We start from the raw sequence: 15028 nt of genomic DNA on the forward strand, positions 1-15028 counted from the left end.
AGAAAACAACTTTACTCCGTTCTACTTGTTTCTATTTGTATGGAAATTTCCAGCGAAGCGGAAAAACGGAACTGCGGTGGGATATTAACAACCAGCAGGGGAATACTCACCAGCCCAAATTTTCCAGGTACTTTTAGCGAAACTAATACGTTTAGTTTTAATTTGCCCCTACCTCTAAAAGGAACCTCATCTTAATGAGTGCGACCAGCCTGTCCTAGTAAGGGCAATGACGTATGATGGTAGGGAAACGGACGTCCCTAGAATTTTCTAACATAGTTAGGGTTAGTACTGTACTAGATGTTCGAAATAAGATTTCCTATCCCCAAAAATACGAACTACGATAATAAAAAAAATGCATAATGTGGTTGTTCTGTTCATTTGGGGTAAATACGAGATTTCGTAGTTTTAAATGTAACACCCTCTATGATATTACATTTTTGATGATAAAATTCTTGATATATTTATTCGGCGCTAAAATCATACTTTTGTTGTTTTCAATATAACAATTATTCATTTTCTGAATACATTCAGGTTTGAATGGGAAACATCAGATTAATTAAATAACAAAACTAATCAATGATAGATAATTAGCGTCAAACTAATAGATGGTATTTTATAAAATTTAACAACCATATTAAAATATTATTACGATAGAAAAATGTTAATTGTCAATTATTTCGGAAACTATAAATTTCCACAATCGACAACCTTATACATAGCCACCTTTGCTTTTAATTCCAAATCCGATAAAGTGATAAAACTAGGGAAAAAACAAGATTTTTACGTTTTTTGTAATCTAATTTTTGTACTTCATTTTTGCTCACCCTCTATTAATTTGCATAGAAAATATCCAGTCACAACAACAATAGGCCCTTTTCCAAAATTAGATAATTAAGGCTCCCTTATCGGAAAAATTATTAATTATATTTACTTAGGCATAGGATATTATACATGAATAATTTTCCGGGGAATCAAAAAATGCAATAATATACAGGATGTTAAATTTAAAATAAGAAAGGTCGTTCTTACACCAGATGAATGAAAACGGCTTGTAGAAATGCACAATTAATAATTAAAAAATCTAGATGGGACTATGCAGATTTTATATTTAACTTTTTTTCTATGGTTCGTAGTTTCCTTGTTAAAAGGGTGCTTTTCCTAGGCTGAATAAAAATGCAACGATATGCCATTAGGTGTGTCAATATATAGTAAGATACACAATAAACAAAACGCTAATTTATAATTTCGGATGCTAATGATATTTAATTTAGAAATAAAATTTTGTTATTTATCTTTAATACGTTTTGATATCCTTGTTCGTTCCCGTTTCTCTATTATCATCACCTATTTCTTTATTTCAATATTTTTTGAAAATTTGGGTTACATAACAAACCAAAGCTAATCAACTGTTGAAGACTAACTGACTAAGTAGTCAACAGTGTATTGAAATATGCAGCATTTTTCTCCATTTCTTCAAACAAAGATAAATAAACAATTTTTATATCATCGTTTTTCTAATATTTTCAAAAAATTATTACAAAAAAATATATTTTCATCTATGTCTTGCCCTAATAAGTCATCACAAACACCACCGAATTAATAGGCTGTGGACAGAGTGCTTTTAAGATAATACATTCAACACATTCGTTGTTTAACTACACTTACATTTGAAAAAATAAGGTATAGAGTTATACACTTAATATTACTGCATAGTTTGATATATTACTCAAAAAAATGCTGATATTCTTATGATGATCAACAATACTAAAGATTTAGAAAAATGAAAATAAAAAAAAATATTCTCTCTATGCACCCACCAAGTTTGGCACAACTCCGCCAAAACACCTGGTATATTCCGATGCTAACGGTTGAAACAAGAAATATTTAAATTTGTCACAGCACTCTCACTATGGCTAAAGTTAGAAAACTTTGTAAAAACCGAATATTAAAAATCAGGATTGCACTTGCGCTCCCTGGCAGTCATTTTCAAAACTCTAAAATAATTTCTGTTCCATTTACTTAATTCTTTGTTAATTTATACTTTACCTCGATGTTCTTACCGATACACCGAGTACAAAGCATCGTTATAGTTTATGCGAGCTTAGAATTTTTAAAAATTAGATCCACCTTTTATTGTTCTTCAATGCTAGTCCAATTGTGAAATTGACAGTTTCTCTCTACTTAAAAAATAAATTGAAACAACTGGCATTCAAAATCGATTAATTAATTAATAAAATGTTAGACTTTTCTACTCATAATAGCTGTAAATTCAAAATCTGTTTTTGGGAATATGTTAAACTATACCTAGTTTCTTAATGCGAGAGAATAATAAAATGTTAATTTGCAATGACAATGATCCCTGCTATTGCAAACAGGGTGGACAACTTCAAGTTTATATCGTAAAGTATTTTAGTTTCTAAGACCTATACACCTCGAATCCTCCCTAAACTTGAGTCACATTAATCTGTACATAATGGAAAAACGAGTTTGGTAAATAAACATGCTGCAAAACACTATAGATCCCCTTATTATTTCTGTGGACCCCAACGACTGGCTACTCGAAACATGATGACGAAAATGAACAGATAATAAGTTTTTATTTACTTGATCTTAAAATAGTATCTCAATCATCTCTATGATTTTTTTATAATCAATCAATTAATAAATTTTGAAAACACTAAGGTAGGTCAATTACCTGTCCGTCTATCTACCACTCTCGGAATTCGTTACAATCATCATAGGTAAATACAATACTACTCCTATCGAATCCGGCTAAGACCACTAAGTTCTGCAGCACAATAATGATTTATAACTCATATAGCCTCATTTCAATTTTTCTTTTATTCAGAATCCCATGCCGGGATAAAATGTCTAAGCCTTTTCGCGACCCGCCTGAAGAAAATCGATTTCCCGTTAAGGAACGACAACTTAAGATTATATTAAAAAGCGCTTAAAAAGGGCAGAAAATAGATTTTATTTCGAATGCGATAAATATAGGGAAATGGAAGCAAAACCAGCTTTGATTCTTGAGTAGATATTTGTTTTAGTTAAAGAAAATTAAAATTAAAAGTCTTGGAAATATCACAACGGCGACATATACATATACTCGCTCGTGGCAATGACAAAATCGGAGAAGGATCGGTGAATTCTAATTTGCTTTCGAGCTAACAATAACATATTTTTTCTCATTTTTTTAAATCATGTATAAATATATTTTGTGTTTTTATCCGTTTTTGGAAATTAAAATAAATATGTAAAGTTGTAACGAACACGCATAGTAGGCCCACCTGGACGTACCATCGTAGGCCTAGACCGCTGGGCACTGCGTACTCGCAAAAAATATATTGGTATTTTCAAAAATTTTTTGTCGCATAAGGAAGATTATTATTTCGGCGTTGTATATTTTTTGTTTAGCATTTAATTATCGCATTCTTTAAATATTCTCTCAAATACTCTAATTTAAATATTAGCTCGTTAATCAAAAAATTTACACGCCACTCTACTCTCGCTCTCTCCCCCCGTCACCCCCGTCTCGCCGGTGTTTGCAAGCATTTATATAGGAGTGCCTATTGTCCACTACTAACTAAAATATTTTAAATTTATTTATTTATTGATTATTATTATTGTGATCATTATAGGAAATTGTAGAGTTCAGCTTGTTGTATTTTGGCTCAATTAGCTGACCGTAATTGATATAATCAATTTTTCCTTCACATTTATTCCTTTGCTTAAAAACAAAAAATGAGCGATAAAAAAGTTAAAGGTTTGATAGCTCAAAGAGATAATGCTTCTAGTCGTTTGAACGAAATGTTCGCAGTGGCTACTCGAGCTTTAACAGATAATGCAATTCACATGGAGTTCAAGGTTCGTTATATGCATTTACCAGCTATTCTTACGGACTTTGAAACCCAACATGCAGCTATTTTAAATATTTTGGCAACGGTTGACGATAGTGACCTGGACGAACAGAGACATATTAGGAAAGTTTTTGACGACACATATTACAAGATTGCCGCTACTTATTCCCAATTGTTTGATGGTACTAAAATTAACCCCAGTACTCCAAGTCACATCAAGCTGCCTAAATTAGAATTGAAAAAATTTGATGGTTCATTGCGCAATTGGAAGACATTCATCGACCTTTTTAATTCTATGATTCACAATAACTTAACTCTTTCAAATGTTGAAAAGTTTACATACCTCATAAATTCCTTAGAAGGGCCCCCATTGAGCATTGTACAGTGCAATCCTTTAACTGAAGGTAACTATATCATTGCTTATAAGACATTGACTGAGCGCTATGAGAACTCTCGCTTGATTTCTGTCAGTCATTGGCGTGAAATAGAAAAAATAAAACCCCTCCAGAGTGAAACGGACGTGAAGGCCCTGCAGTCATTATTAGATAAATTTTCCGAACATTTATCAGCCCTCGACTACTTAGGTCATCCTACTAAACAGTGGGACTTTGTTCTCTTTTACATGCTATTCGATCGTTTAGATTCAAGCACTGCAACTCGATTTGAGCTGGAATGCGGAAACTCTTTAGATGATATTAACTACAAAAACAAACATTTTGAAGTTTTGTTAAACTTTCTCAAAAAACAATGCGTTGCTCTAGATACTGTCTCCCACTCTTCTGATTCCAAGATAACGGAAAAGGAAAAACCCTCTAAATCTCAGAAAAGAACCTTTCTTTTAAATTCTGACTCCTCCAATTGTCCAGTTTGTCATAAACGAGGCCATTTAATTTATAGTTGCCCAGAGTTTTTAGAAAAGGATTCTGCTAACAGATATAAGTTGGTAAAGATCAAAAACTTTGTGATAACATGCCCAGCTCTGATTTACCGGATGTTAGCTTTAGTAAATTTTCCCACTTAGACCTTGCCGATGATAAATTTAATATTTCAAGTTCCGTTGACATGCTTCTTGGTTGCGATGCATTTGGATTTCTCTTTAAGGAAGGGTCTATTTCTCACTCTATCAATGAACCTGTGGCTATTAATACACATCTGGGTTGGATTATTACAGGTCGAGTACCAACATCACCACCAACTCTCTCAAACAATACCCTTTGTTGCACCTCTACACTTTCACTCGAAGAGGTTGTTAATAAATTCTGGCATCTCGAACAGATTCCTCAAATAAACGCCCACTCCCGTGAAGATCTGGCTGCAGAAAAAATCTTCGTTGAAACTTACTCTCGAGATAATACTGGTCGATACATTCTTCATCTCCCGTTTAAATTCTCTTCTCTACCGGTATTCGATCATTCAAGAGACATTGCCTTACGTAGGTTTTATTCACTTGAACGACGACTCTTGCATAATCCAGAACTCCGCAAAGAATATAACCTATTCATGCAAGATTATTTGTATTCCGGTCATATGGAACTTGTTAAACCTTTGCCACATACTAATCATCAATACTATATACCTCACCATTGTATACTTAGACCTGAAAGTGTAACTACTAAACTTCGCGTTGTCTTTGACGCTTCGGCAAAGGTGACTAATAACTTATCTCTTAACGACTGTTTGCTAGTTGGACCCAAACTTCAACAAGATATATTCTCTCTACTCCTCCAATTTCGCACTCACTCTGTCGTTATTACGGCCGATATAAAACAGATGTTTAGGCAGATACTGATGTCGGAACCTCACAGAGATTATCAGCGAATTGTCTTCAGATTCTCCAAAGACGATCCTATTCAAGATTATAGGCTTAATACTGTCACTTACGGAATCTCTTCCTCCCCCTTTCATGCCATTAGAACTTTAATCCAATTGGCTCAGGACCACGAAGATCAATTTCCTCGAGCTTCAAAGGTTATAAAAACCAACGTTTATTTTGATGACATATTGTCAGGTGCTGATTCTGCCGAATCAGCTTTGAGCCTTCAAAAGGAATTGATCGATCTCCTTGCCTTAGGGGGTTTTCAACTCCGGAAATGGGGTAGTATGAATCCCCTTCTTATTTCCAATTTAGATAAATCGCTTTCCCAAGTTCCGGTTTCGCTAGAAAAAGAAAGTGATCAAACTATTAAAATTTTGGGTCTGCAATGGTGTCCCACCTCAGATACATTCACTTATAAAATTGATCCCAGACAGCATGCATGTACTAAACGTAACTTACTGTCCGATTTGGCACGAATATTCGATCCTCTCGGGTTCTTAGCTCCCGTTACTGTCTTTATCAAATTACTAATTCAAAAACTATGATCTTCTGGAATAGAATGGGACGAACTGGCTCCAGAGTCGGTGTCGTCCGCTTGGACCTTATACAAGGAGAATCTGCCACTCTTGTCCTCTTTATCTATTCCTCGAAAGGTTACCTTCGATGACGTGAAATTCTGCGAATTACATGGATTCTGTGATAGTTCTGAAAGTGCCTACGCCGCTGTAATTTATGTACGAGCGGTGCTAGGTAACCAAGCAAAAACTTTCTTCTTGTGTACCAAAACAAGAATAGCCCCACTCAAGAAAATTTCAATTCCTCGTTTAGAGCTATGCTCGGCTGTACTCTTAGCAGATTTGATCGAAATTGTGATGCAGTCGTATCGAAATATGTTACCCATCAGCTCAGTCTTCGCATGGTCTGATTCAACTGTTACGCTTTCGTGGATTCAATCTTCACCCCATAAGTGGGCAACATTTGTTAGCAACAGGGTTACCCATATTCAGGAAAAGGTATCTCCTAGTCAATGGTCTCATGTGTCTACACAAGAAAATCCTGCTGACTGTGCTACCCGCGGCATTGTACCCTGCGAATTACTCCACTTAGAAAAATAGTGGGCGGGGCCATCATTCCTAACTTCCCATTGTGACCCTTGGTCAAACGAGTCTCTAAAGATCAACGAAGTGACATTAGAAAGACGAAAGACGACTCTTACTATTTCGACTACAGAGAGATGTTGCTGGGATAACCTAATAGACCGGTTCTCATCTTTATCAAAATTGAATCGCATTTTCGCTTACATAATGCGCTTCATCTCAAAGACTAAAAATCCAACGCTGTTGCTAAATGAATGTTTTTCTCTATCTGAACTCGACCAAGCCCTCTTAATTTTAATCAAGCAAATTCAAAGATTTTATTATAACAAGGAAATAACTGCACTCTGTAAAAAAGACTCGTATAATTTGAAGTCCTTCCCGAAATATTTTCGCAAGCTCACTCCCTTTCTTGACCAAGATGGTATTCTCAGGGTGGGCGGACGTTTACATCACTCTTCTATTCCATATAGTAATAAACACCAGTGTTTACTTCCAAGTGATCATAGGCTGACTCGTCTGATTGTGGAGCATACACATGTTAAGTACTTACAAGTTGGGCTACAAACTACGCAATATTTACTTAGCCAAAGATATTGGATCCCATCCTCTAAAAGAGTGATACGAAAGGTCATCTCTTCTTGCGGTGTCTATTATTATTAGTTTAATAATTTTAAAGAAAAAATCTATAATAAAAGAAGCATGCACCTAAGGCAAGTCATATGTAGCGATACAGTTCAACTGTTAATGTTAAGTTAAATGTGTTTGTTGCTATTTAATTTTAATTATCATTCATTTTAAATTATAATGTTTTTGCAGAAAAATTGAATAAATATTCTTTAAAAAATCATAAATACATACTATCGGGAGGACCACACTTTTGGAGATTGTGGTGAAGTGTATTTTGTGGGAAAATGCTGAATATCGCTAATTTGGAAATTATTAGAGAGAACTGTTTTTTTAATTCTGGGATCAGTGAGATAGTTGTACGATTCCGCAAACAAAAGAGTGGACAACCGATGAGTTTTGGACCATTAACCTAGAAAGTCTACCCTTTATGGAAACTGAATAACCCAATGTTAAGTCCAAAAATGGGTGATTATTATCAATTTCCAATTCAGTAGTAAAAATTAAATCAGTATGATGTCAAAAAGCAACAGTATCGTCAACATAGAGGTTCAATAATTTTAGTTTCAGATGGAAGGTGTATGGGGCTGGATCCAATGTAACAATTTCCCCTTGAGCACCAGTTTATGAATCGTAGGGAATTCACAGAAACTAGGAATTTTAGAGTATGAGGGTTAAATGATTTTTTTCACTAGAAGAAAATCTAGTAGCAGATTTCAGGTTGTATTCTATAGATGACGCACCATTTCCTTTATCTACTTCAAAATTACTACTAAAATTATGTATACCGTTTTCTAAAATGCAACAAAAACATTTAGTGTACAGTTTCACACCAGTTTAAGTCGGTGATCTAACTTTCTGTTGTCGCCTTTGAAGTCCTCTCCATGAAGGTTTGATAATTTTTCAAAAAAAATTCCACAAGGCCACTGTAATACTATTTGCAAATCTTATGGATTCCTCCTTCGTTGGTTGTTTTTGAACTGACTCTGACATTTCGACATTAATTCTGACGCAGGAAGAATTCAGAAGATTTTTAAATAGTATGTATTACAGTAGCCTGAGGAAGTTTCTAGGAAAAATTAAGCTGGGTTTTTTAATAAAAACGATCAAAACTATTTTTTCCAAATGATAATGTGGAAATAATATTACAGTAGCTCATTGAAGTTTTTTTGAAGAAAAAAAGTATTTTTTTAAATTAAATATTACTTATAAGGTTATTTTTGTTTAGAATTATTTTTTAAAAAATCGCAGAGTTCCTAGCCAATAGGATAAATGGATTGATCGACTGTATCAAATACCCTGCAGGGAGACGGGAAATTCGTCAAATATTTTGCCAGTATCTCCGCATCTCTCGAAACTGTTATATTGATATTAGCATTCCGATGGAACTTATATTCCAAATGATAATGTGGAAATAATATTACAGTAGCTCATTGAAGTTTTTTTGAAGAAAAAAAAGAATTTTTTTTTTAAATTAAATATTACTTATAAGGTGATTTTTTGTTTAGAATTATTTTTTAAAAAATCGCAGAGTTCCTAGCCAATAGGATAAATGGATTGATCGACTGTATCAAATACCCTGCAGGGAGACGGGAAATTCGTCAAATATTTTGCCAGTATCTCCGCATCTCTCGAAACTGTTAAATTGATATTAGCATTCTGATGGAACTTATATTTTCTCAATTCAGTTGGTGTACCTATCGCGCAGATATAAGCGTATATTCCAGCATATAAAAGCACTTATTATTTGCAGTTCCGTCTCAAATGGAAAACGAAATAATCTCGCTACGTCGAAACATTACTTCTTATGCAAATTTTATATATTCTTAAGACACTCGTAGACAAAATCGTCGAATATTTTTAATTTAATTTTTATGATTTCCTTTTGTGACATTAAATTCCCATTATTCAATTTGTTGAACACCATGTACAACCAAGAAGAGTTTATTGTACAAAATTTAAGTGAATAACACTAAGTTCTTTATGACAAGAAAAACTTGAAAAAAAAGCAAGATATTGTGACAAATATTTAAAAAATAATGAATAAGAAAGGATAATGGGTCCTTGCGCAGCTTCCTTCCAAGAGAAGGTGCTCTTGAAGTCAACTAAGCCTAAAAAATTTACTTGCATTTCTCACCACAAGAGACACAAGAACTAGAAATAGGGAGAAAACAAAGGAACGAAAAATGCTAAGAAAGGAAGAGATGAGTAAGATATTTTGTTACGAACTTGAATGAACGAATATCCAAAAAAATCATCCGGTTGATTTGATTCAATGCTAATTGAAACTGGTATACATTCTACTTTATACCTGTTAATATACTATTTGATGGGGCGGAGTTAAAGGAAGGGCGTGAACATTGTCTCGAATGACTGATTTCCATATTGGTAAAAACCTGAGTCGCCGTTAAGATTGTTTGGTTCGTTAAAGATTTCTATATTACATTCATATTACTATCCAGTCCAAAAATTATGGGCTATCAAGGCTCGTGTTCACAGTGCCTCGAAACTATCTTTTTTAACATTGCCAATATTGGAATCAATCATCATGTTCATGACCCCCTTTAACTCCGCCCTTCCAAACCATATGCAGAGTAAAATGCAAACTAGTTTCAGTTAAGCTGTGATGACGCCAACCGGATGATTGGAGAAACATCAGCAAGGATAACTAATGAATATAGTAAATCATTTATTTTATATTTATTTGTTGTAATAGATGGTAGGAAAAACACTTTTTAAAAATTTCATTTTGTGTTTAACATATATCGATGTATATGTATTATGGTATGAACATCCACAATCCCATATATTAACGGTAGACAATTCTTGTTTGTAAGTAGCACGTTGTAATTTTCCCTTCGAATTTCTAATTGCGACCAAACTTTCCGTACATTTGGCAGGCGTTCATTGCCATGGCATCAAAACAACAAACGCATCTTCTAATCAAAATGGACGAAGTACCATAGTAATTTTATTTGGACAGAACTAGCCCTTTTGCCTGAAATAACGGTGAAATACCATAACAGGTTGGAACAATAATACCTGTTGTGTCTCTTTCAATGGTTCCTTTGTATGTCCTCTCTCTTTGCTTGTGATGTTTTTTGTGTCAGACATACTGGAAGTGGGCTGTTATAACCCTGAAGCTGCTTGCTGGAAAATATTTGCTCGCAATTGGCGACCCGAAAGACCCCCATTATCTTCATGTGCGGCGTCTTCCTTCTTCAGGTGATTCAATGTAAATAGCATGACTGTTCTCTGAATATGCCATACCTAACTCTTCTTTAATCGAGAAACCTCGGCTAACAAAAATAAAATGAGAACGCATTTGACTAGGGTTACCAACCTACTACATGTTTTTCAAAGGGCACTAATTAGTTATTCAAAATTGATGTCTTTCATTTTTCAAAGCATTGCGGTATTGTCAAAATCAATTTTCAGGATACACATACGTTTTCAAAAGTAAGTTCTAAATGGAAGTAAAACATTCGCTCACGTTGATTTGTAAAACAGATATTTAATGCCATTCAGCGAAAATTTCCAGTGTGCCGTTTACCGTTGCTACATGATACCGCCAGTTTTTGATGGGTACTTTCTACTGCTACTGGGATTTCAAATACGCACGTTTTGATTAAAATAGATGCATAGTTAGTGCTTATTGCCAAGCTACTAATTTGAGCTTAGATATAGTTGAGGCTGCTCTATTGACTTGGAAAGGGTTTTCTTCGCCATATGAGCGTTGAAGCTAATTGCTCATGGGTTCGATCGTATTTAAGTCTGGCCTATATGAATTTGGAATGCATAGCGGTAATTAGTTACTATGGCATTCTTATCCCACATGGCCGATATATGGCAAACTTTACTTCTAAGAGTTTATTGGAGTGCAGCTGATAAAACGTGCCCGACTCTTACGTCAACTTTGCCTGCCTTGTATAATTGTTAAATAAACATCAAAATATTTTAAAACAAATGAATAATCAACCTGCTAGATATTATAAGTTTTTTATTATTTCATACTAGTGATTACAAATGTAAGTGTATATTTTTTGCAGGACCGTTCGAAGTACCGAAGAAATGTCAGTGGGTTATCGACGCTAGCAACGCTTCTACTCAGAACGCGTCCATCGTCGTATATTTCACGCAACTTTTTTTATTCGAAGGTAAATTTGACGACAATTGGAAAACCACTTTTCCAGAATCAAAATCAGGGGTGGCTAGATAAGAATACAGAGTAATTTAGCTCTATTCGTCGTAAAGGCTTGCGGTAACAAATTGTATTACTCTGAAATTCACTTAGTGAATTTAGGGTATGATAATGCGAAAAAATGCTAACACTGATTCTAATTGAGAAATTAATATTAAATGTCGTATAGCATTTTTTAGACAACTCAAAAATACTTTTTACAAAAATTCTGGATTCCTCCTCCGTCGGTTTTTGCTTAGTCGAAATTGCTGACGTTTCGCCAATCATCCTTGACTTTACTAAAACAGTTTCAGTCAAGCTCTGAAGAAGGCAACAGGATGATTGGCGAAACGTCAGCAATTTCGACTAAGCAAAAACCGACGCAGGAGGAATCCAGAAGTTTTGTAAAAAGCATTACAGTAGCCTGTAGAAGTTTCTTTGGAAAATTAATTAAAAAATAATGGAACTACAGAACATCGGAAAAACTTTGTTCATTCATATTAAATTTCTTATATTTATATATTTTATTTTTTCGCAGAGAATTATTATAATGTAGAATATTTCGTCAAAATATTTTAGGTCAAGTTTTCACAGCAATACTTTACGAAATATGTAGGCACAATATTACCCGCTGTCTATTATTCTTAAAATTACTACGATGCGACAAGGGTCAAAGGGACAATAATATCTAAATGTTTGTTTGTAGTAAGACTGCCCAGGAAAAAACATGAAATAATAAAACCATATGACCATATTAGAAAATATAACGGAATTTTCAAAATTATTTTTAGAATTTACTTACTCCACATACTTACCCTTTATAACTCCATCTATTCGATGCTGTTGCGCCGCCAGGATGTCAGTTTTGAAGGAGATGAAATTTATATTGTATTGTCCAAAAATGACCGATATACAAAATATAAATTTAGTTTATTTCTTAAAAATAATTCGAATTTTGTCAATTTTTCGTCAAGTAAATTCCTTTATCGAAATTTTAACAATAATATTTTTTAAGATATAATAATAATAATATAATAATATAATTAAACAAGCAGCATGACGTTGGCGCAACGCTGCATAGCCAACTAAGTGACAATTTTATTTTTATATAACAAGTTATGTAGTTTTTTAAGGATCTTTCTTTTTATGTAATGATATACAGGGTTCCCAGTTTTAAAGAATATAACTTTGATACACTATGCTTTTTTTCATATCCTGTATGTAAATGGGTATGTAATATTAAATCCTACAACGTTTGCATTCAACTTTTTTTTTCCAAAATGTAAAAAAAAGTTAGAGGGGGTTCATATTTATCACCCCTGTATATCGAAAAATCTCCGCTTTTCAGGTTTAAGCTTTACGGAGTACCAGATTTACGGAAACGACTACAAAATTAATCCGAAATTAATCCACAAAGTCAACGAAACGAACATCACCCGAGTGCGATGGATTCAAACTCACCAGGCGTTTCTGGTCATCGAATTGGATGTTCTTTCCTTAGATTCGGCACACCTAAGGGTGTTGGAAAACTTTTTAGATATCTACGGGTTCAACATCACGTACGAGATCACAAGCGCAGAATTAAGAAGTCCTTCCTGTACGATGATGGACTGCGGATTTACCGGCGTCTGTTATGATTATTACACGTAAGTTTTCTACTGTTATGGATGTAAGTTTCAGTAGTGAATTTCTGATCTTCATTCGGCATTTCGAATCAACCATGAAGACTTAAGTACTTGTGCATTTAAACAGGAACGCTTTTACATGGTTGCCAATTTTTCAATGGAAATGTATGAGTAAATTTGAAACGAAAACGCAAAGGCTAAAGAACAAAAACGAACAGGAGTACCGAAGGATAAATTTTGTAATCCAAGAAGAAAGAAATAATACAAGAAAAAATTCCGAGAAAACAGGGCCCTGGCAGAAGAAGAATTTCTTGATTAAAGAACCTCTGTACTTAGAGTACTCTTCAACGTTAACAGGGATTTTTTCACCTGCGGCGAACAAAATTGTTATAGCCTGAAAGATTGCCAACGTCGGGACCGGCTAGGCACTGCATGAAGAAGAATCCAAGAAGCAATTAAGACTATGAAGAAACGGACTACACAATGCAGCGAAGTCGAAGACTTACAGAAAACCACAAAGCAATCAAAAGTTATCTCTAGCCTTATGGAGACAGTGTTCTTCAGGAGCGTAAATTCGTAGGGAAGATTTGCTCTAACTGCTTCGAGTGCGTATTGCATGCGATCTTGTCAAAAAAGAAAAGAAAATCATATTATGGGATCAGCGGAAATAGAAAAATTTCTTACCAAATAGAACAACGAACTTTGTTTATAGGAGTAAACCCGGACGGTCCCGCATGAGACTCAGTGATTTGCTCTTAATATATATCAATGATATTGGCAAGGTAAATAAAACTAAGAAATATCTATTTGCCGATAATACAACAGGAGTGGATTGAAATTAAGATATTGAAGCTGTGGATACAGCTTATCAGACTTTGTGAATGGTTTATTTCAATTGGGTTCCATCTTAATACTTCAAACACAGCAAAAATGGTTATTATTATTAATTAACATTGTGAATAGATTCTTTCCATTCACACTGCCGTAACAGCAGAACAATTATAGACAATATTTTTTATTAACAATCTAAAAGACACTAGTATAATAGCCGTCTAAATCAAGATATAAACGACAATATTTTGCCCCAAAATTCATCAATCACCGTCGAAAATAATATTAAACAAATACTTTCAAATTAAAAAAAAATCTTCATTAAAAAATCTTTCCATACTGTTTAAACACTTATTGATTGTTAAACCATCGCACATTGACCTACTCAGTATTTGGTGCATTGTATTGCATATTTTGTGTATTGTAACCAATTTAAATGTGATTAATGGACAATAGGAGAGCTTTATTTTAATTGAAAATTATGAACTGTTATAAAATATTTTTTATTTGAAAACTTAAATTTATTTTACTTTAGTGGTCCCTTGCCTAAATGTGCTTATTGTCATAACAACAAGAGCATAAATGAGTTTTAGTTTGAAATCTGTGACAGTGTCAATATTGACGACAATAAAAGAAACATACTGAAGTATTATATTAATATAATAACCCCTAAGAGTGGATTATTATGTTAAATATGCAATTACAAGGTGTGACTTTTAGTTTTGGAATAATGTAACTAGACAAGTTATGTATTTACACGATAACATAAAATGGCTACATCTTACAAACAGCCGACTTCCCCCTGCATCTCGTGGTCGTTGATCGCGAGAGTCGATTCGTTAATTTGATTAATAAACTTTACTAAGTAAAGTTTTATTTTAGGGTAAATTTAAATAGGCTTAGAAATAGTTTCACAGAAACTAACGTAAGATACGTTTAAAAAATATGTTTGGTATGAATTCTGTAAATAGTCACTTAACTTGTATATTGGATTTTTT

General features: G+C 33.9%; 1 protein-coding gene across 2 annotated transcripts in view; it reads left to right on the forward strand.

Moving 5' to 3' along the window:
* The window catches only part of LOC132703606 (uncharacterized), a 43850-nt gene continuing 28822 nt past the window's right edge, over positions 1–15028 (forward strand). For both annotated transcript variants that reach the window (XM_060672960.1, XM_060672961.1), the window contains exons 1-3: positions 1–127; positions 11444–11551; positions 12923–13220. In XM_060672960.1, the coding sequence (XP_060528943.1) occupies positions 40–127; positions 11444–11551; positions 12923–13220 (494 nt within the window). In that variant the 5' untranslated portion in view covers positions 1–39. The remainder of the gene's footprint in view (positions 128–11443; positions 11552–12922; positions 13221–15028) is intronic.

Source organism: Cylas formicarius, unplaced genomic scaffold, assembly GCF_029955315.1.
Source record: "Cylas formicarius isolate icCylForm1 unplaced genomic scaffold, icCylForm1.1 PGA_scaffold_6__28_contigs__length_40554024, whole genome shotgun sequence".
Classification (NCBI taxonomy): domain Eukaryota; kingdom Metazoa; phylum Arthropoda; class Insecta; order Coleoptera; family Brentidae; genus Cylas; species Cylas formicarius.